This window comes from Ambystoma mexicanum, chromosome 11, assembly GCF_040938575.1.
Source record: "Ambystoma mexicanum isolate Mex_15411 chromosome 11, UKY_AmexF1_1, whole genome shotgun sequence".
NCBI classification, from domain to species: Eukaryota; Metazoa; Chordata; class Amphibia; order Caudata; family Ambystomatidae; genus Ambystoma; species Ambystoma mexicanum.
In genome coordinates this window covers 979,783,082-979,807,017 of record NC_090934.1, presented here as the reverse complement: position 1 = coordinate 979,807,017, position 23,936 = coordinate 979,783,082, and the positions used below count along the sequence as shown (strand labels likewise).

The window sequence follows — 23,936 nt, the reverse complement described above, 5'->3', positions numbered from 1 at the left end:
GAAGTCAGAAGAATCACCCTGTCCCACTGTGCCATGACCGTGCCACTCAAAGGTTCACATCAATGCACAGCGATCCTAATAGCAACATTCATAGCCGTACTAAATGACCAATCGAACAGCAGAGCAATATGAACATAAATATCTGAAACAGTCCTGATTCACCCTTCTCCTAAAAAGACCAATTTAGCCAAAGGCGGTGCAGTCACTTAAGGGCTGTTATCAGATATCCAGTCCAATTGCCCAATCCGAAATTAGCAATCAATCACTATTAACACTGCCCCATTTTAGAGTCTGTATTTTCCAAATAGGAACTAAAAAGTCCCTCCTGCATATAAAAACGGGAGCTCCCCTCTCCCAGTCAGGCAAGAGGCACCGATTCATTGATTCTCGTCAACATATGGGCTGTGTTTCATACAACAGAGCACATTATAGTACCCATTTCTAAAATGCCTATAGATCTCCAAAAATTGCTATGAGCCTTCGACTTGTACAAATCAACTAAAAATGAATACCACCAAGACTCAAATTGTAGCCTATTCCCCCCAAAAAAATCATATAGAGGACACATGTCTTGGTCGATCAACAAAGTAAAATTAGAAGAGGTCCCCAGTTACATGCACCTCGGTATGGTGTTTGAAGGGTGAGTACAAGCGAAACGGCAGATGGAGTGTTGAGCGGAAATTGGACACAGCAATTTCTCAAACAAAAATAATATTATATAAATACGGTAAATTTTCACTCAATCCATCCTTGGTTTATTGGAATTCGAAAGTGACACCATGTCTTTTGTATGGAATGGTAACGCGAGAAATCTTGCCTGATCAGTTTTTTGATAAATTGGAAGCTAAGTTTTGGCGATCCATTTTAAATCTTCCACAGTGCATTCCGGGTCCTTGGTTGCACTATGAGCTGGGTCTAGTTTGACCGAACGCGCTCTATCATTGGCAAATCTGTGCACTTTTTAGAAAGTGCCTAATATCCACTGACTTGAATGTTATGATAAAAGTGCTTGCGACTAATTTGTTTTCAACTCAGCAAATTTTCATCCAGAAATGGATTGCAGGCACTTATCGTATTCTTGCTGAAGCAGATGTGACCATTGAAATGTTGGCATTGAATCCTAATAGAGCTAAGAGAAATATTTATCAAACGGATTGGATAGAGACCAGAAACCAATGTCTGAAATGTAAAAACTTTTCAAATCATGTATATGGGGACAAGAGAATTCGAACAATGGACAAATATCGTTGCAAATCACCATCGCCACATCATCGCTCTTCTATATTACGCATGCGTCTTTATCTGTGGCCTACTAGAGATCTGTCAACTACACGAAAGATAATTACAGCGGAATTGAACTTTTGTCAATTTTTGTCAAGACTCTACATGCAATGAAACACTTGAACATTTGATTTCACTATGCCCTGCTCTCACTGCATTTCGAGCCATCTACTTCACAAGACTTTGTTCATATCTTGGCTCTTTGAATGCAGAGAAACGATGGTTAGCCATATTAGGTGCATCTTCTGTCTCTATTCAAATTGCCACTATTAACTTTTTAAAGGCATTGAGGTTAGATTAATTTTATGAGTTTGATATTTAAAAACTGTGTTAGCTATATGAGAATTATGTTTGTATTAGAGATATGTAAAAGAGCCCCTTATAGTACCCAATACACTACAGAAGAAGGCACTCTATGGGTGGTTGCCACCTTTTCTGACCAATACATATTCTCAAGTGATGCAGCCAACCAAGACTTCTCCAACCCCATGAAATGCAGAGAGACTTAAGATTCGGCACTCAGCCACCAACCACCTCGGTCAATGAAACCCAGCCATGCACTTTCAAAAGACACAGCAACACCAGCATGATGTAAAACTACAACTTACTCTTGGAAAAAAGGACTGATGCCTAGATTGTCAACGCGCACACTAACACACCAGCTAAAAACACTGCATCACTAAAACATACCCATCAATCAACCACAGCATTCATCCCAGATGCTGTTGCCATAACTAAAACATTCAGGCTTGGATACTTGCCTTGTGTATTTACCTTTCAGCATTGCATGATTTTAGGAGAATTATTTTTTTTGAATGACATTTTTGGTTGATGTAGTTCTAGATTAAATGCTTAATGAACCAAATTTCAAATTGACTGAACATTTTGTAAAAGTTATATAATATATATTTATGTGATACCAATGTGTTGTGAATCACCTTGTCTTTACAAAAGGTGTACTTAGTGTCTAACCTTTAATAGAATATTTAAAGAAGTACAATCTAAAAGAAATTAATAACTCGGAGCATCCAATTTGACTGAGATTGTAATACAGAAAAACGATATACCAGTGCATCTGATACAGTTCCTTCTGCAAAAGGCTCCTCAAATCACCACCAAGTGGTGATAAAGTGTGATAAGATAGTGCTGCAGAAATAGCCGCAATCACAACCCCTGGATGGGATGCAAGGAGATGGGATGGGATGGGATGGGAGAGAGCACCTCATCCAATAGTCAGAAACCCTGAGTAACTGTGTGGTGTAGAAGGGGATGGTACCGTCAGGGAAGCTGCTCAGAGAAGGAAAAGCTGGTCTTCTAACTCGCACTACAAGGCAAACCTAATGAAAACTCTAATAGTTTAGGATAGCTCGGGGGTAACAAGTTTGTCTTGCAAGCAAGACAACGGTTTGAATCCCGGCTTCACACTTAGAAACTGGCTCTGGTATTACACGTTTTTATAAAAGATTAATTAATTCATATTTCCTATCAAGGAGAACCACTGTAGTGGGGGTTAAGCAGAAGCAACTTTATAAAAGCAGCACGATTAGGCAAAACGCAATGCACAGCACCTGTCCAATGGCAGCCAAGGCATGGGATGTTTAGTTCACTTCGGTTTGATGAACCGACCCCGACAGTGCATGTAAAGTCAAGGTTGTTGCGACCCACTGACTTCTTAATGGAGATGACATAGTCTGGACCATGCCTGGGTGGTATGATGTCTGAACTTACTAGCTACGTCCGGACAGTGGGAGCCGACGCAAAAAGGGGCAGCAAATCAGGCGTCTTCTACCTGTGTCTTGCATTGGGATCTGCTACACATCAGTCATAGCTGCCTGGTGCCAATGCAAAGGTCTGGCAGGGCCATGCACAGCTGTACTGGCTGCAGTCCACCTTGGAAGGCACATTTGAAATCTGGAATTACGTGGTGGGACGTGGTGATGCCGTTTGTGGTGAGCGGCGGCAGGCCAGTAGGGAACATAGTTCCACTACTTCTTTTCGAAAAGATTCGATCACTGCTCTGCACGAGGGAAGCTGTCCGCTACTACAAGGCAAAAGAAACAATCCTTCCCTGAAATGACCCAGTGCGTCACTGGTCCCAGTTCTGTTTCCTGCCCAAGTTTGTAGCTCCGAATGTCACTCGATATGTAAAATAGTACCATTTACCTCTCTGGAATAGCCCTACATACTATCAGCATTTCTCAAATGGTTAGGTCGTCAAAGCGTTTCTCTGCGCTTGACTACGCTGTACAGGACACCAAATAAATCTTTATGTTTGGGTCACCATGAGCATTTCCGGGGCCAGGCACGCTATGAAATAAGTACTGCTGCTTTCTAGTGCCACGATTCATGCTAATGATGGTAGAGTGCTTTACAAGTAACCATAACTGAACAATGCAAACCATTTGCAAGACGTGTCTAGCTCTCTTATGCGAAAAACTGGGTTGCGTTACATTTCTGAGACTAGATCCAGCAAACGATATTTTGAGGGAACCATTCATTCTGAAGACATAACTACAACGTCAAGAAATGCTAACAATAACGTCAACAGATGGATTTTTCATTAAATTAAAACATGCTGAAAATAGAATCCATAAAATGAACGTAAACATTTATCAATCATTTCCACTGAAAGAAAAAAGTATCTGCAACAAAACTGCTTCAAAAGAATGGGCCTTTTAACAATGATCTTCTTTTTAGATAAGCCTACCTCACTTAAGGTGGCATGTTGCACACAGCCTTAAATAGGCCACACGTGTTCATTTCAACAACTAATGAACCAATCAGTGGTGGAAAAACCCGATTGCCACGCCCCCTCCCACGGTGGAAGTGTTAGAAAAGAGATAGTGCAACTCTGTTCCCTGCTGGCCTGCCACTGCTCCACACAAACCCGGTTGCCACGCCCCCTCCCACGGTGGAAGTGTTAGAAAAGAGATAGTGGAACTCTGTTCCCTGCTGGCCTGCCACTGCTCCACACAAACCCGGTTGCCACGCCCCCTCCCACGGTGGAAGTGTTAGAAAAGAGATAGTGGAACTCTGTTCCCTGCTGGCCTGCCACTGCTCCACACAAACCCGATTGCCACGCCCCCTCCCACGGTGGAAGTGTTAGAAAAGAGATAGTGGAACTCTGTTCCCTGCTGGCCTGCCACTCCTCCACACAAACCCGATTGCCACGCCCCCTCCCACGGTGGAAGTGTTAGAAAAGAGATAGTGGAACTCTGTTCCCTGCTGGCCTGCCACTGCTCCACACAAACCCGATTGCCACGCCCCCTCCCACGGTGGAAGTGTTAGAAAAGAGATAGTGGAACTCTGTTCCCTGCTGGCCTGCCACTGCTCCACACAAACCCGGTTGCCACGCCCCCTCCCACGGTGGAAGTGTTAGAAAAGAGATAGTGGAACTCTGATCCCTGCTGGCCTGCCACTGCTCCACACCACGGGCAATCCAGACCCCCAAACACACCTGCTGTTTATGGGAATGTTGCGTGCAGTGCATTGAGGCGCAAGTTTCAACTTCTTCTGCCACTTCTTTTAAAAGACGACCATTCCGGAATGGTTTCTTTTTAAAATAAAAGTATAGGAACAGTAAAACATTTTATCCCAAACGTTCCCACCCACTTCGACCACTGCAACCGTCTTGTATTAAAATAAGATTCTGTTAAAGACTCTCCTTCCTGTCGTCGTACTGACATCTCTGTCTGAAAGGAAGGTTTCTCGGCCCACATCAATCTGCAGAGAAAAGACTCCCGGCAGTGGGAGCTGGGAACCTTTCTGGGGAAAGTCCCGGGGCGTGAGCTAGAGTTGGCCACTGTTGTAGCAGTTTATGTGTGCCAATATTTTATGAAAGGTCAGTTATCAAGTAGATGGGGGTGTTAAGAAAGAAAATAGATATTGCAATAGTGCCATCGCATGGATGCATAATCAATTAGTAGTAATGGATTGCACTAAAGAGTGTCTATCCTAGCAAGCATACTGAATAATTGTTCCACTCTACTCACGGACAATGCGCATTTGGCATTCTCGCTAAGTGTTTTGGTCAACATGAACGGTCACAGTGCCCATCAGAAAGTAATACTTTTTCTTCTTGCCCTGCATATTTATGATAATTCTATTTTATTTTCGTTGCATTTCTCTTCGCCTCCTGCACTACCAGGGTGCCTGACTGTTCACAAAATGCATGTGAGCAGATCCAGCGATGGGCAAGTGCTCCTGCACATGCGCGATAGTCCTGGCATGACTTGCACCGTTTTCATTGCCAGCAACGTGCCTAGGCTTCCTTTGCATGGCGTAAAGCCAGGTGGGCTGTGCACGTCATCAAATCCAGTCTCCTTACATTCAGAGTACTTGTCCTCAAAAGCATGCTTTATCCTCCTTGTGTTTCAGAAGTGGAAAAAGCCATGCCCTCTTCGACGCCTGCCAAGATCACACTGCACAGGAGTGCATTTAGGGAGAGTGGCCAGTAGGCGAGGAACGGAGATGGTGTAACACAATGCACAATGATATTCGTGTTTGATGCAGAAGATACATGCATGGCTGATCAGGTTCAGCTTCGACTTGTCCAAGGTCCATCCTTCTTAAAGGGCGCACTTTCAGTTCCTTTACTTCTAATGTTGAGAATGGCTCGATTTAAAACACTTCCTGAAATGGAAGCTTGGGCTACAATGCGGCAGATCATCAAGTTCTGTATTCCCATTTTACCAGATGTAAATATATACATGTGTATTTCCCGGTTATTTTTATGATGCATTATTTTTCAAGTCTATTTTTTCGACATCATCAGAGGCTATTTTAGGTGAATCATTTTTTGTTGCTGCAGCTCGACTACCAGTGGGTTTGTGAAGCTTGGGCTTTCAGACAACAAGCTGGGAGGGCTACTCCAAGGAAGCTCGGGAATATATAAATAAATAAATATTGAACTGAGAGGCAGCAGCGTGAAGAGCTGGAGAAGCTGTGTGGCTGGCAGTCTTACTTGAGGATACACTTGGCTAATTTCTCAGCCCTGGAGGTGGGTGGGAGGGTGGGTCAGTCGGCGACAGTGATGCTCTACTGCCGAGAGTAAAAACGACCATGCTTCTTGAAATGAACAGGACATGTGCAGTGTGGCCAAAAGAAGTCTTCAAAACAAGGTGGCTTGTTGAGCACTGCCTTGAGAGAGCAAACATTGTCTGGCACCTTCGTGACCGTGTGTCATTGTCAACAGAGATCATTGTTACACTCATAGAATGACAAATATGGGGAAACCGGACTTCAGTAAACTGAACACACAAGCTCCCAAAATTTGACAAAAGATTATAGTTACCATGATTCAATGTATCATTTTATTTAGAAGATGCATGGTATCTTTCCCATTCAAAGATGGCAGCTAGTTTCGACTTGTTACCAGAGAGCTTCCTTAGGGACAGTCAACCAAGATGGCTGCCTTCATAGAAGAGCTCAGTGTTCCTGAGATGGGCAGGAATGGGTGGGATTAGCCATAGGGATTAGCATGGCTAGGGGCTGGGAATGAGAGGGGTCAATAATGAAACTGCATCAAATACACTGTGCGACATCTAATAGACCAAACTAAAAATTGTTATATTTAATTTGTGAGTGGGCCATCCAACTCTAAAGATAGAAAAACTATTTTTATATTTCTGCTAACAGGCCCACTGGCACTGAAAGTAGACTATTTTCCTGAAATTGCAGCTTACTTCTATTTGTGTATGAAAGCGTGTTAACTAGATTGATGCTTTGGAAGGAATCAGTTTGATCACTGAGGGCTGTATTTTGTGAGAACAAATCGAAATGTTTGCTAAATGCAATAATGATCCTATTTAAATAGTTAAATAGCAGAGAACCAGTGCAGAACTAGGGTCTTCAATCTACTGTGAAAGGTGATGAAGCAGCATGTAAGGCATACAATTTAATTGCAGTGTTCGTAGATGGTGCGCAGTGTGAACTAGTTCACAAAAGTGGTTTCCCTTATTGGGCAGCATCTTGACAGCACTATTTGTTAATGCAATCAAAGGACTACCTTTTGCGGAGGTCTCCTAAGGATCATTTATGCTACAATACCACCAGGAAACCTCTTACACTCCTCCCCCTGGGACACAGCAGGCGGACATTCTTTAGTGCATTAAATCGGGGTCACCGTCTAACCGAAGCAAGCATGTGGAGAGAATGAATCCACAAATCACCCAGTTTAAATCCAGTTAGGGTAGTCCTTACAACAGACAGCGACTGTGGCCCAGCACCCCTTCCTCTTGTCCTTTGTGATTATGTGGATTTGAGCCGCCCAGTGACGTGTACGTTGACTGGGGAAACCAACTCTATCCTTGGGCATGTGAACAAGTCTTCTTACCTTTTCCCCTTGATTTTACACCACCGCCCACTTGGGCCGGACCAAGACTGCACTTGGCAGATAGCCTTGCAACCTCTTTTCTAAAAACGGTACCTTGTCAAACAGATTCAATCTTGCATCAAGCCACACACATTTAAACAAGTATACTAAAGCAAAATAAGCATGCTTACACAGAATTCCAATAGCAAAAACCAAAGGACCCAATCGCCCTGGGAACTGTCGAACGATTTATATAGAAACAACCAATCGGAGGTCAATGGTTTACCTTATTGTCGGAGGGTGTTCATCCATTAGTAGGCAGAGAGCTGCTAATGGCCATTCTTAGCCAATCAGCGGCTCTCTTATCTTTCTAAACATATTCCCTCTCACCAGAACCTTAGACATGAGTTTTATCATCATGTGGGGTTGGCAGACTGGACTGCTGGTGTATTTTGCTTCCTTTAGTCACAACAATTTCTTTTTCTATACATGGTGGTCAGATACCACCATGTATAGAAATCAGAGGGTGTATGTACCACCATCAGAGGGTGTCACGGTACAGTACACTTAGGTATTTGGAAAACCTATATTAATATACATATATAAATTGCATTCATGCTAATACTATCTCACTGCCTAAATATATACCATACAGATGTGTCTCTTTGATACCAAATGTCCCACTAATGTACACATATAAACTGCAATTTTAAAAAATACTGGCTCGCTGCCTAAATGAATACCATATATATGTCTAGGTCTGTAAACAAATGTCACCAATATATGCATCTTATCCATCACCCCTTCAGGACCTGGCCAGCTATTACCCATAACATCATTGGAAATATGTAAGGGCATCCTATGTAGGGGATAGTCCATTATCTGTGATGTTGATCTGCATAAAAAAGGTACTTCTGCCAATCGTATCTGCCAAACCCATCACAAAAATATATTTCCATAAGCAAATGACCAATAGCAGGGCAATTGGTCAGTATGAGAAAATAAGTGTGTGTTGTAAAAATGCACCCTCAAACACATTGAAAGCATATATCCACCGTATCGAGCTGTACCAAATGGCTTTTAGTGTAAGTAGGTAATTGCCCCGATCCTGACCATTACCGGTAATAAGGGCCATGTGCATGCCATATTCCTGGTAAAACTCCTGGAACAGTCTCTTATGCACAAGTTGGAGATCCCAAACCTCCACCTGGACCAGAAATCACTGTGCCGTCAGCTGAAGACACAGCTTATCCACTACTTGAGCTGAAGAAAGGCTACTCTTCAGCTAGCACAGATGCCGCAACTGCTTCTCCTTCAGATTGAACTCTCATAACATGAAGGCTGGGATTGCCCCTTACTCCCTATGTGGACTGGAGCGATGGTACATCACAGCACTGTGCAGCAAGAGTGCATACAATGAAGGTCACTGCTACCCTAGAGTCGGTCTGATCGCGGCGGTTGCTCCTTGATCCTCCCTCCAATTGGAGAAACAAGAATGCCTAAGCAGTTATCGTGAAACGTCATGCTACGCAGTGGGCCTTCATTGGACCACAGAGTGACAGACCCATCTGTTCCCAATGTCTATTCATCATTCTATCCCGACATGGTCTCTTCTTCACCGGTTTGCCTTTTACTGACTATGTAACATCACCTGAGTTACTGTTCTTATCTGGCATTTGCTCTCCATATCAGGCTCTTCACTCATGTGTTTTCACTCCCTCGCATTGCCATCCCCCTTTACATAGCCTCTATGTAACTTGCTTTCTCTTTCACCGATCTTGGGCCTCTTTGCTGGTATTGGGTTGAACATGCACTCGATTCAGTGAGTAAGGCATTGTAAGCGAATACAGCAGTGGGGGCTGGTGAATTTTATAATTGGAGGGGCAAAAACATTCCCCTCAATTATGCCCAAGCAGCCGTGCGCAGCGAGGGAGCCCAAACCAAAAAAGGGAGTTGGATGGGTTTTCTCCCTCCACACGCCTCCCCTGGCACAGTCTAGGGAGGATAGCTCAGGGGCAACATGCTTGCCTTGGAAGTAAGACGACACGGAGCAACACAGGTCGATCCCCGGGTCTGCGCTTAGAAAACTTATGATATATTTATGACGTGCTTTATATCCTATCACACTTGTGTGAAAAATTAGATCAAAAGGAAATGATTTAAGTTGGTGGCTTTTTAAGTTGGAGCGATTGTACTCCCGACTTCACAGAGACATTAAACACATTTCTCTGTGAAGTCTGTGTGCCTGCCCTTGGACTTCACAAAGAAATTAAGTAATTTATTTCTGAAGTTCGAGCGCATGCATTCGATCTTGACAGAGAAATTAAATTCGGCAAGTGTGCCTGTTTAACTTTCTCACACACATACAACGGACATTCACACAAACATCATAAAGATATACACATACTTTTTTTGCTGTAAATGACACTTACCTGGTCCTCACAGGATGGATGTCTCCCTCCTGGATCACAAGCTTCCCTCAGCAGCACGTTCTCCACGCAGCAGGTTAGGGATAGGGTCCCTCTGAAACTCTCTCTTCGGCCCTCCCCTCCCGCCTTAGCATTAGCCTTTCCTGTTGTGTAATCAGACCAGGGGTGGGGCCAGCATGCTGACCCCGCCCTGGGCTTGACACAGGCAGGAAGAGGGAGGGAGGGAGGCCTGCAGAGGCTTCCTCTCTTTCTTGCGCCAGATTTTCTAGTGCCTGTGGAATGAGAGGACCCTGTGACGTCAGGGCTGGTCCCCCTAATGCTCTTCACAGGCTGTCCATCCTGCCAGGCCTGCTCCATGGACAGTGCTGTGTATGTCACCACCAGTCTTTACATTTGCAAAGACTCTAAGCAGTTTTAGATTGTTTGCAAATGAAATACTATATCTGCATTATGGAATGAGAACAAAAAAAGAATGGCTCCATAGTGCAAAATGTTTCTTTTTTGGTGAGACCACCTGAAAATCTTTTGCCACCCAGTGGGTCCCAGAAATAGATGCGGCACCGCCCTGGCACCCCCTATTTACAAGCCTCCACTGGAATACAGCAATAGAACACCAGATCAAGTTTCTTACAGTGATCAAGCAGGTTTGACTCAATGGGGAAATTGCTTCAAATACATCAATGCATTATTGAAATCACAATTTGATTAGTTACATTGAGATTAAAATAATCGTGTTTAGCGGAATGCAGTACAATCCATTAAGAAAATATTGATACATACCATCCAAAATAATGTTCCGGTGGCCAGAGTAGAATATTGGTCTATTGTTGAAAGTACACTGAAGATGAGGCATATCAGCACAATTAAGAAACTGTAAATAAATATAAAAATCAGAAGATAATTAGAATAAGGAGTTTATGTTTCATTTTCCTTCCATGTTCAAACGTGCATTCTGAAAGAATTGCATCATTTCGAAGCCATCACAACATGTTTTTCACATTTTCCCAAAAGATTAGAACTATAAATAATCATGTTAAACAGATTTCACAGTGCCATGATAATCATGTTACATGCTATTCCACTAATGAGGAGGCAAGAACATCTTGGGGGGCAAGCATTTAGTTTGGGACTTTTCACTGAAAGACGTTAAGAAGCTTTCAGCTACAACGAATTCAGGAATCTTTTTTTCTTGCATGTCTATTAGCCCGCTGGCTATCCTTTAATCCTCCTCTGGCACTCTGGACAAGGAGTTTGCTTTATCTCATGATGGTATGGGGTGGGGCATACAACACACATTAGCAGAAGTGAAAGGATAGTGCTTAAACTTGCTGGGAGCAGTAGCTTTCTTACTTCGAGTTTCATGTAATCTTTCAGTCCTCACTGGGAGCATTTCTGAGCATTCCCCTTTCCACACAAAACCAGTGGCTTGTTTCACTGCAACACGTCTACAGTTTCTTATGTTCACGATCAAGCCTTTTCACTATAAGGGCCCAGATGCATTACTCCCCATTCATTCGTCTGGGGTCATAGTTGGGAAAAGTGCTTCATTGATGAGCACAAATCAGCCAAGAGACAATGGAAACCTTTTCATGGTTTATCCATTCAGGAAGGCTTCTGTAGAAAAGAAACGCCATCAACTGACGAGATCCAGCTTTAATCAAGTCCATTACAGAAAGAAAGAAGGAACAACCAATATCCTCAATCTAGTTGTGCACTGATAAGTGAACCCTCCATCTCTGAAGACCTGCCCTTCAAATTGGTTAGTGAAAGAGTTTGAGAATTTGCAAGGGGTGTTTATACACCGTCTCTCAGATAAGACATTATATTGGTACCTGCATTTTTTCAACTGTGGAGCACATCTTGCCTCCTGACTCCACATACATTCACAAATAGTCCACCTTCTGACATCGTCAAATAAATTAATTTTCATGAGACAGCGTCTCGTGTTAACCTCTTGCCACTGAGAATAAGCCAACACAGTGGAGGAATACATGTTTTTAAATGTTTATATGTAGCATTCATGTATTATTTCCCTTGTTGCCGGAGACTGTAAACTTCAGATTGCATGTCTAAATTCCAGAGACATTACTAATTTAAGACACCATTTGCATTTATTTGCTTAGGTTGTATTCTATTGAAAATACAAGCTAAAAATATGGGGTCGTTTGTTTTCCTGTGCTCCATCACCAAGGAAATAAAACACTGAAGATTAATAAAACCATAATACTTCTACTAAATCATATCAGACCAAAGAATTGTAGTGTACAGTTTATAGGTTTTCAGAGAACTATTCTGCTTAATTATAGCAATTGAACATGCTCAATCAGACATCAAATGGTACATGTTTCGTTTTAAAGAAGGCAAGTGAACACACAGGTCTGCCTTAGTTCTATGCAACCGTAATCAACGACCTGCAAATGATTTGAATTCACAAGAATTACCAGACACTTATTAGTCTGTCACTTATAATGGGGCCAGGAAGATGAGATGTATGGAGAAGCTGTGTTTGGTAATGTGAGGTGTCATCTTCCACAAAAGAACAACATACAACATGGAAATGCATTTATTAAATGACCAAAAGTGTGGACTGCAATGCTTGAAATCCTAATTCCATAAAACCATTCTTTTGACAAATGGGGATTCATTGTCACGTTAAGTTGTTGTCCTCTTGCAGTTGGCCAGCGAGATCCATTCGCCTTGGACATTGAACCATTATGTTCACAGAATATATTGCATACATCGAGCTTAAAAATTCTTTAACCAACTGATGCGCAGATGAAACCATTATAGAATTCATTTGCCAAGTTAATTAAGCCGTTCGGCAATTAGTTGGTAAATGAGGGATACGTTCCCATTTGGGGACGCATGCCTTCCAAAGTTCAAGCACAACAGCCTCATCTAAAAAATGTCCCATGAGAATTTCAAACTGATGCACATAACCCTCTAATGTTTGAGCCTTTCTTGCAGCCAACACATCAAATACATTTCTGAAATCAGCTTGATCAGACAGATAAAAAATGTATTAAAAAACTATATTCAGGCACGTATACCTTCACATATATTAACATCAGTATGCTTGAAAGCACAAAAGAAAATTGCTTAATTTAATTTTTCATATTCTCAAGGACCAGAACCTCATTTTGCCCTCTACCACATATTTAGTTATATCAACAGGTGTGGGCAAAGCCAACTGATTGGGTTTTGTGGAGGCGTGGGATCTGCTTTCTCCATGCACTGCCACAATGGTAGTACCTGGACATGCGAAGGCAACATCTGCCAAATGGTGTTAGTATGGGGACATCTTATGGCAGTGCCTGGCAAATGCAGATTTAATGCTGATACAATAGCCAAAACGCTTGGCTTTGCCAAACATTATTTTAAGAGGAATTAAATACAAGGAGACACAACCTGCCTATAAATAAAGAGGCTAAATGACTCTTGGTTTAGAATTGTAGGACACCAGGAGATGGCTTCGCTGTTTTATAGCTGTAATGAAATCATTACCTTTCAGAAGGCTGCTCCCAAAGCACAGAGCTAAACTCCAGGAGATCTCAGGGGGATGTGTTTTGACAGGCACAGCAAGGTATTGGCCATGAATGACCATAGCGATTAGCGTGTCCATGGGCTGTCAATGGTTGGGTAAATAAGCAAACAGTGCCCACCGGCTGTCTATCCCTCTTCTCATCTCACCCTTCTCTCCTACCTTCATTTCCCATTACAATAGTTTTGACTTATAAGCAGTACTTTCAGTGCCATCTAACAGCCAAAAACAAAATGTGCATTTCAGCCCAGCACAGTTTCCCACTTCAACAGAGGGGTATCGTTTTCATTGCACACATTCCTGCTATGATATACCAAGTTCAATGGGCTATTGGAAGCAAGGAGGAGGGCCCCTTTGGTGCACACTAGAGATGGAAACTAACCACAGAACCCACCCAATTAAATGTCTGATGTCATAATGCTGATAGATTGACATTGGCCTGGTATAAAGAGTTCCACTTAGACATGAGAGGGAGAACAGGATAATTGTATTGCTACCTGCGAACCCTCACAATTAGGGCAAATGTCTAAGAAACAATTTCCCAAGCCAGACGGGGACCAGAGCGGGGAGAAGCATTGCTACCAGGACCCAAAGAAGTGAGTTGGAGACCCAGTGCCTTTCCGTCCGGGGGGCAGTGCCTGTCCAAAGGGTGCTAAAACATCCCAGAGCCTGATTCAAGTCCACACGATTTAATTTGGCAATTCGAAATGTAAGTGAACCAATGTTCCAATTATGAATTTAATTTATTCAATCATTTAGCAAATTAACCATAAAAAGGGAGGACTACCTTTTCTCTCCAGATAACCTAATTCACTGGGCTGGTTTCAGAAGGGCCTCCTGCAATCTGATTTACTCATGCGATTTCACCAATTTGCATAAGGAATAAAAATGCTCTATAAGAGCTCTTCTAAATAAATGCCCAAAAGTAGAATATTTAACCAAGCTGTTTGTCACATATATGGAAAGACCCGATTATTGGAATACAAATAGAAGAACTTGCTATTTAAAGATATCACTACATATTATCACCACCAAAGATATTGCTGTATATATGGTTGTCTGGAACGGCCATAGGCGACATTTTGGGGGGGGGGGGGTCATTTTTGGGGTTGAGATGGGGTTTGCGGGGGTATCCCCGCTCCTTTAAAAATAATGCAGGGGTTGCGGGCTTGTCCCCCCCCAGGTTCCATGCCTTAATATTGCTGCAAAAATATCGCCATATTTTTGTATGGCAATATTTTTGCGGGGATATTAACACATGGAACCCTATTTAAAGTGATCCCTTCCCTGCAAGACCCCCTAATTCCAATAGGAAAGTAAACACTTTCAAACAGCCCTATTCCTTTATTTCCAATTTGAATACCAAAACTCATTTTGAAATGCTCTGTTCGTGTGTTGTTACTAGAATCCATCTGTAACCCCTTTTTAGTACTAGTATTCTTTGAGAGAATATACTGGGCTGTGCAAGTGATAACATATGCCATCCACATTGTTCACCAGCTTTCTAATTCTATTTCGTTTGAAGTGGGGAAGAATACAAGTGAAGCCTCAATCTCTCCGGAAAAAGGAAAGTGCTACGGATTATAGCATTCTTATATTTCAATCCGAATTAGATTGCCAGCATCAGTTTATATGTAGAAGACATCATTTTGCTGCCAGCTGTTTCCCCCCATACATTCGATTTTGCAATGAAAGTTAAGGTTTATGAGTACTGCATTGCAAACTTAAATATCTGAGCATACTTTGCAGAATATCGATCTATATTTGCGCATGATATCTGTGTGAATCAGCAATCTACGTTTAGATAAAAAGTATTGGTGAACCAACAAAAGAAACTGTGTACATGTTTTTTTTTCAATGTACTCTGAATTCAGTTATAGGGTTTACAGATGAAATCCCGGGCACTCAGAGTTAGGAGACCACCTTTGTCTGGATCCATCGGTTTTATTTTTAATTAAATGAAAATGTCCTTATTAAAATATCCGGTTCTAGTCCTGGATTGTGAGGTGGACAAGTCATTGCAGGGAACATTATATCAGTGCTACTCCGAAGTAATAATAGAACCCATTGAAAACGAGCTCCATTTTAAATGTACATCTCTATACACACTTCAACAGCTCCAAAATAAAAGAATGAGCACAGCGTAGTTGGCTAATATTAGCACGTACCATTAAAATGAAATTTGGAAAATTTGGAGCTCAACAAAGAATAGTAATTTCAATTAGAATAAGAATTAGCATTACTAGCAATAGCATTACAAGCTCAACTAGGCAGCCACTCGGGCCTCAGTCAGCCCCATGGCGTATTCTTTACGGTGGTCATGCTGTCCTGGAGGTCTTCTGCTCCTGTAGAATACCAATGCAGAATCACTTGCTGCAATACCCTTCATGCAAACTGGTCCAGTGCTAGAGGGCCATCCTACTAGCCACTTTCAGATGTGCCAGGACGATTACTGTATATATTATTGTATACTCCCGATATTATACCCACACCTGTAAAACTGTGTTGTTTCTGGACCTAGTTCCGGCCCTGTATATATATGCCTACTGTATACTGTATATTGTATGATACCCGTGTACTGTTACTACTTATTATGTACCTGTAACTAAGTTGAGCATGTTCTTGTCCTGTGCGCCCTGATGCCCCAGGGTATGGCGCGCCCTATAAATAATAAACTAAACTAAACTCACACCTGCTTTAGGGCAGCAACACGCCCATCTAAAAGGCAAGAATCTAGGGCTGGGATCAGAATTAAACTTCCTAAGGAAGAGCCACCTCAGTATCTTCAAATATGTCATGCAAAAATAATGTCATTGCAAGAGGGCTGGGGCATGAGAGGTGATGAGCACCTGAGGACTGACCCCTCTCAAAGATGTCCAAAAACCATAAATGGGCTTTGCTTTATTTGGGACACACTATTGTGATTTAGTTGACAGCCTTCAAGATAAAACGCCACAGAGCTGGTTAATTCCGAGCAATGCCAATAATTTAGAGTTAAAATAGGTTAATTGGGAGACGTATTTGTAAAAATAACATTTGTGATTGATAGGTCCTTACCTCAAACCATTTCAGGTAAACATACGAAAAACAGATTATAGGATTTTCATTAAAATGTTCACCATATACTCTGCTGGTCAACAGCCTAAAGATCCCTATTGTATAGTGGGGCCTCCCTGCTGATGTGTACTTATGACATTAGCACCGGCATGCAATGACAACAAATACTGGGTGGCAGGGTTATCAATAGGAGAGTGCAAGGCCCTCCACCCAAATACAAATAACAGGATGACCACACATCTAAAGGAGCTCATTTAAATGAGAACCAGTGTCCCTTTTCTGTTTCCATAGCAGCACAGTAGGAGAAGGAAGAGGAGGAGACATGGAACGAAAGAATGGAGGGACCCGGATGGCACGGACTAGCTACATTCGACGGAACAGTGGGAGAGCCAGTCAGCAGAATGTGCCGAAGATCCAAGCTTGCCGACTGGCTAGTGCCCCCTCCCAGGTTGTCCCTTTGTCATATGTCATAAACACGTGAGCCCTGGTTCAGCACCCCAAGGCAAGTGATTTGCAGTATGTGCATGCTACATGGGTGCACCCAATCACTTACGTTCCTGGTCTCGGAAATGTAAATATGCAGATGAAACGGTCTTCTCATTGCTAAAATATTATGCCTCTAAAAGCATGCACTCCGCACCCTGAAAAGAGGCAGCGACTATGAGACAATTACAAACCGCTTAGAAGGCAACTTGAAAAATGAACCGCATGACGGTTGGCAGAGCAGTCATGGGCGAGATGATGAGCGACAGATCTGGGGTCTGCATCTGGGGAGGAGAAGGTGGTCACATGGCCCTGCTGCAGGGTAAGCATGCTCTGTCATTAGCCCCTCCGAAGACCCCCAATATGCAGGAAAATGCCCAGGGCTGTTTGGGTACCATGGAGACAGTGGTCTGGAGCCTCCAGCATTAGAGGTTCTAAGCAGAGAAAACCCTGGGCTGACCGGAATACCCTGGGCTGACCGGAATACCCTGGGCTGACCGGAATACCCTGGGCTGACCGGAATACCCTGGGCTGACCGGAATACCCTGGGCTGACCAGAATACCCTGGGCTGACCATAACTAGAAGGTGGAAGCAAGGCTTTCCAGCATCGTTAGGGCTTAGATAAGAGTAGCCGCATGAGAGTTGTGTCTTATGTTCCTTGAAGGTCGGTTGGAGGGCAGCCAGTTGAGCCAGGACAGCAGGGGGTAAACCAGGATTCCCTGCTTTGTCAGGACCATTGCAAGGATCGGAAGCCCAAACAGAACTAACGAGCAGATGGAAGAGAGAAAGCAGAGTGAAGCATTGAGACACCCCAAGGTAAACACGTGGAAGACTGTGTGAATGCCACCATGTGTGCACCCTGGAACAAATGTACTTTAAAACGGAGAACCTGGTGAGGGAAATGAGAAGGCCCATACACTTGTGTGAGTAAAGGTGGGAGGTCCGTGGTAAGAACATGCCTGTGAAGAGGTTGCTGAAATTCAGCCATCTTCTGTGCGCTTCGCATCGAATCTTGCGATATCAGCACTGTATGAGGACACTGGGATCTCTGCCAGGTGACTTTGCTCTTTTCTGAAGTTTGCCCCATCAATACCCTATGGTGCAAATTCATGCGGGTCTTCACAGCCAGCGTTACTATACAGCCCAGGCAGAGAGTGAGAGGCTGCACGTGAAAAAGTGGATGAGGATACGTGCCTGAACGCTTTCTGGAAGGATATGGGGGCAGGGCATTTAATAGGCATTTGCTAGAACACAAGGCCCTTTACTAACATGAAACCAACATTCTGTACATTAACTTCCACCCCCAACTCTGCGTCACATTACTTACTTAATGACGGCCCTCCACCTTGTCAGACAGTTCTCCTCGAAAATGTCTGTAATTTTCCTATGATTCCTTGGAAGTACACAAGCCCCACTCCCCCTGCCCCTACAGGTGTTTTTGATCTCCCCGGGAGCCAGGATGCTGCCAGCCTCAGCAATGCCATTTGCAAGTATCATCATTCGTGGAGTCACGCTGTTGAAGACGTGTCTGGATTCCCACCCTCCTTTCTTTCTTTCCTCCTGTTACGGTGCTGCGCTGTCGCGTGCTCTTTTAGGGAGGATCAGGCTTGGATGGTGACTGGCATGCTTCCTGACCACGATGTTGCAGGCATCCATGAACATTTCGGTCTCCTTTTTTACCTGTGGAGCACAACACTGTGGGAAGGTGAGGCAAGAAGAGAGGCACAGCTCATGCTGCCATGTGGAAATCCGGGGGCTGGATCTAGCCTCTTATCTGCCCCCCAATCCTCATGGAAGAGCAGACTGGGCCGCTGGCAACCACGTGCCCCAACGCATGATCCGTGGCAGATACATGGCTTCTCTGTTGCCACTCTCCAGCATGGGGGTACATTGCAGGCTTGTTGATCAATGTCTTTTTGCAGTGCTCTTGCAGGCTCTTGTTCGTTACATGTAAAGACATCACCGGAAGTCAAATAAGCTTGCATGCGCCTTTGCTTTTACGTTTGCCTGCCTTGGGTGGGTGAAATGTTCATATCCGCGCTGTTGCGGGCATTGTGGCAATTCTTTGCCCATATCAAGACCATATGCATTACCATGTTAAGAGGAGATCGACGCCTATTCTGCAGAAAAACAGACACACTTGAGTTAAGTTGAGTGTAGATGTCTAAACATTGCCCTCCGTAGAGGACCTTCCAGGGTTGTCCTACGTAGTGCCTGCGCATTACAATGTATATGGAATCTAGAGCAGTTGTTCAGTCAGGGGCTATATTGTAGTAAACAATTGATGCCTGGAAGTTGCCTCTATATTGCAACTGAACCTAGTGTTCATTTTGTTCACTTAAGCAGTGAGCCAGTAATCTGTCTTGGAGCACATGGATGGTGAAGGGGTGAAAGTCTTCTACTTGTTCTTCAACTATACTTTCTGCATTTAAAGGTGGTGGCTCAACACAAGATGGATTTCCTGATGCACTCCACAGCTGCATCAGTAGTTGCCGGACCCTCTCCTTCAAGTCGATCCAAAGTTCTCAAAGCTTCATCAGTCAATGTCATGACCCCGGGAGTTCCTATGTATGTGGCGAACAGTCTTATGGGTTCCATATCTATGTCACTCCCATTAGACAGCTACAACCGGCTGCAAATCTCTTCTTTTCTCGAACACATTTGGTGCTGGGTCTTGGAATATTTTTAGGGGGGGATCTGTGGAAGGTGGTATCCGTTTCATGTTTTCCTTCTTGCATAATTGCCTCTTTAGTCTTGAAGAAATTAACCTGTGCCTGTTTATCTAGAGTCAGAACTTTCTTCTGAAACCCTGAATAGACTTGATGAGCGCTATCCTGCTCAAACTGTTTGTTCCAATCAGATTCAGGATCTCCTTAAAGAGGTCAGCTATGTATTGTTCCACTTGCTCATCATTCAAACGTTGTTCCTTCATTCTCGGTCTTCCATGTTTTTCTTGAATCTGCAACTACTGGGGATCCAGCACCTCCATCCTACTGAGCAGTTTAGCTTGATCATTAGGTCTGTCTAGAACCAAGGCTTCTTCATCACCATTCCTGCTTCTAATACCAGAATGAGGTTTAGGTCACCAACTATTTAGCCCAGCCCATGCCCAGGGCCACCATTTCCTGCTTAAGTGCATGAAAAAGAGGCCAATGTCTGCCTTTAGTCACTGGTGCATTCTAGTCACCGCCAGTCATGCACACACTGGGCCTCATTACACGGAAGGCGGTAAACCATGGTGCTATTAGCACCATGGTTGCCGCCGGTACCATACCGGTACCACCATGGAGGAAAGGGGAATTACCACCCGATTCCAAGGTTGGCGGGGCGGTAATTCCCCCTTCCTCCATGGCCCTTCCCCATTCCCATTTTTGCCCCATAGGGCATAATGGGAATGGGGAAGGAGCTAATTACGGTACCGCAAATTGCAGTACCGTAATTAGCACCAAGGTCCCTTTGCGGGTCCCAACTTTAACGGCTGGTCTACACCAGCCGTTAAGGTCGGGTCCCGCAAAGGGACCTCGTAGTAAGGCGGTAAGGGTTTACCGGTACCGGTGCCCTTACCGGTACCGGTAAACCCTTACTGCCTACCGTGCAATGAGGCCCACTGTCTCTTATGCGGGATCACTGGTATCGATTGCATGTTTTTGGCCAACTCCTGACTTTGTAGCATCTCTTTAGTTTTGGAGCCATTGTGGGACTCTTCTAGTGGTGGTTGCTATTGTAAACCCTACTGGTGAGGGGACTTCAATAGAATTCATTAATGTGCAGGTAGTAGTGGAGTGCTAACAATGCTTAAATTAAATTGGCCTAGCATCAAATGGAGAAAAGTGGCATTAATCGGAGTCCAACGGGGGACCCCTAAACACTCCACAAGATAAGTAGCACCGCTTAATAACTGTTCTCTTTATTGATATGTAGGGGGAGCCATTGAGGATCAAATTGGAGAACATGGCTTACATGGTTTACAAGTTTAGGAACAAAACTTGACCTTGAAGGATGCTGATGAGAGCTGCACTAGCACTCCAGTTTTCCACACAAGATGGCCACAGTCCGAAATACTGTTGGCAGAGCCTTGAAGCAAGCACAGCACTGGTGGCAATACGTTCAGACTGAGAAACCCCTCCCTCTGGATCTTTAATATAGGAGCCACCAAGACCACAACTTCAATGCTCCCCATGGTAATTGGGCTCGACTTTCACTGTCCAAGGTTCTCTGAGAAGGCACACCACAACCCGGAACAACAGCTTAAAACAAATGTGCGGGCAACAGCCCTCGCATCTGCACAAGGAGCAGCAGCCACTAGTGGCAGGTTTAACCCTAACCCAGCCAGCAGCCTGCCTACATACAATCCATCAGCCTGAGACTTTGGATGTCATCTCTGCCTAGTTAGAGGGACCGCAGAGAGGTCTTCAGCAGATTGTGTTCCAGGTTGCCATTTTAGGCTGGCACCCATTCTGCCTGAAGCACTATCCCACGCAGCATTCCCAGGCAACATTCAGAATCATAAAAATACCATGCCATGCCCCCTCGAGCCCTCCATTTTACACCTTCACATTGTGTGTTTTAGCATGTGAAGAGGCCAGCCTGTAACCTCTTGCATACATTGTGTATCTCAAAGAACTGCAAATCTATTAAGGCTCAGCTCATTCAGCTAACCTTGGATGGCCTTCTATTTAGAGGGGTGGTCTAGGACGATGAATTCTCGCAGTCTAACGGTAGAGACCTTTAGCCTCTTTTCTACCGAACTCAGTCATGATCCAACCCTGGTTAACTACTATCATCATACTAACTATCCTGCTCCCACACACGCCTCAGACCACGGGAGACCCTGCTTATGCTTATCACACCTGGATCGGATAAATATCCACAATGGTGTACCCAACCCTTAGCAATAAAAAGGAGCCACATCCTGTCTATGGCCACAAAACTGCCATGCTCAGACAGCATCAATCCCACTACCTTCCTTCCTGACTTTGACCAATATGTGACCAAATCCAAGTCACTGACTGTACATAGACCAATTAAAGACCAAATACTAACACCTGACCAATGGATACATTTATATGCCATCAAACCCACACCTAACCTACCATGCCCAACTGCTATCAGAAATCTCAGACTCGGCCACAGACTCCTTAAAGGATGTCACCTAGCGACTACCAGCCTTTACAGAACTACTTCTAAACCAGAAACTGTCCTGAAAAAGGACAGTACCACTAACAAGTCGCCTCCCAAAACAAGTTCTCCTGGCAAAAACACTAAGGATTCCAAATTGGCTTCGGAGAACAACACCACTACTATCAAAGGAGGTCTTATTATGGCCAGATCTTTAACAGCCCATGCGCTTGATATTAATGACCTCATACTGACCAATGACCTTGACTTCCTAGCTATTACAGAGACGTGGCTCCAACCTACATCTGGTCCTCTGCTCTCACTAGCTATCCCAGACCAGTACACTATTATCAGGCAAGATATGTTACGCTCACCTGGTTCCCACGGGGGCGTCGACCGGAACTGGGCTGCTGTTATTTCCACCAGCGTGACGTGTAGCGCCGAGATGACTGACTGGACTGGCCCGCTCAGCCTAGTTTGTCTGGCTCGCAAGAATATTCTTTTGCAAAGGAGAAGAGGAATTAACCACCCGTGGAATTGAGTGTCAACCCACCTTCCCCACTTCCGTTGTCTTCCCACTGATCACTCTTGATGTCCCCTCCTTAGTCACACCTGATGGTTTGGAAGGATGAGCTCTCCATCCTGCCTCGACCGCAGGGGCGCGTTGATGACCAGTTACTTCACTGGCGTAGAGGAATTGGTGAGTTCCAGTATTGACTCTAAAGTCCAATTGTTCATAAGAGTTCAAATGTCTGCTCTTCACTCTGTCCGATTCCTTGCAGGTTGCTGATTAATCCACTCGAAGATTTCCAAATGGCACTCGGTAAGATTCAGGTAAGTCTATTGTGTCTTTCCCCTTAGGGGCCGGGGTACGGCGATGAAGCAGAGTTGACTGTGCCGACCCGAGATGAAGTGAAACCCCCGTGGTAAATCAGGTAAGTTTTGTGGGGGGGTAACTGGTATTGTCCTTGCTTTCTCCCCTTAGGGGCCGGGGTACGGCGGTGAAGCAGAGTTGACTGCGCCGACCCGAAATGAGGTGAGTACCTCCCGTGGTAATCAGGTAAATCCTTGGGGGTAGCTAGTATGGCCTTAGAGAGTCCCCTCGCTCACCTTGCTGTCTTTGTCTCCTTAGGTGTCGGAGGGCGGCCGCGAAATGGAGAGAGCGTGATGGAATGCTGAAGTACCACCAAGCAGGTGAGTTCAGCGCGGCGCCGTAGAAAGCAAAGCGATGCTTCAAAGACTTCTGTCTTTCAATTCCGTGGCGAAATGGATCAGGATTCAGGTAAGGATTAAAGTTAAAACTCCTGTTCTAACCTTTATCCTTTTGTCTTCTTGTTTCAGGAGTCCCAGGACTGAAGCGGGCGTGGCTGAAGACTGGGGCTGCTGAAAACACGGTGAGCGTTACGCTGCAGCAAGCAGAATACCACGAAGCACGTGTGGCTGTCCGGGCGTGGTTTAAATAGCCTTGGAAGAAGATCCAGGTAAGTATTCTTCCACAGCCCCACCCAAGTAACAAAATAGTCCCTTCAGTAAAATAGTCCCTCCTAAGCCTCATTTGGCTTGAGTCTTCATGCAGCATGGTCTGCTTCAGGTAAGTTATCAATAATGAGCCTGGCGCCCATGACTGACTTTATCTATATGAGCCTGGCGCCATAGGCGCCAGGAATGTACCCAAACAGCCCCTAACTGGGGCTTTTGGGTATGCTCCAAGTG

At 44.3% G+C, this 23,936-nt stretch overlaps 1 protein-coding gene across 1 annotated transcript in view; it reads right to left on the bottom strand.

Moving 5' to 3' along the window:
* Positions 1-23,936, bottom strand: part of KCNQ1 (potassium voltage-gated channel subfamily Q member 1) — a 1,232,969-nt gene that overhangs the window by 700,771 nt on the left and 508,262 nt on the right. The window contains exon 2 of the mRNA XM_069624134.1: positions 10,804-10,894. Within this exon, the coding sequence (XP_069480235.1) occupies positions 10,804-10,894 (91 nt within the window). The remainder of the gene's footprint in view (positions 1-10,803; positions 10,895-23,936) is intronic.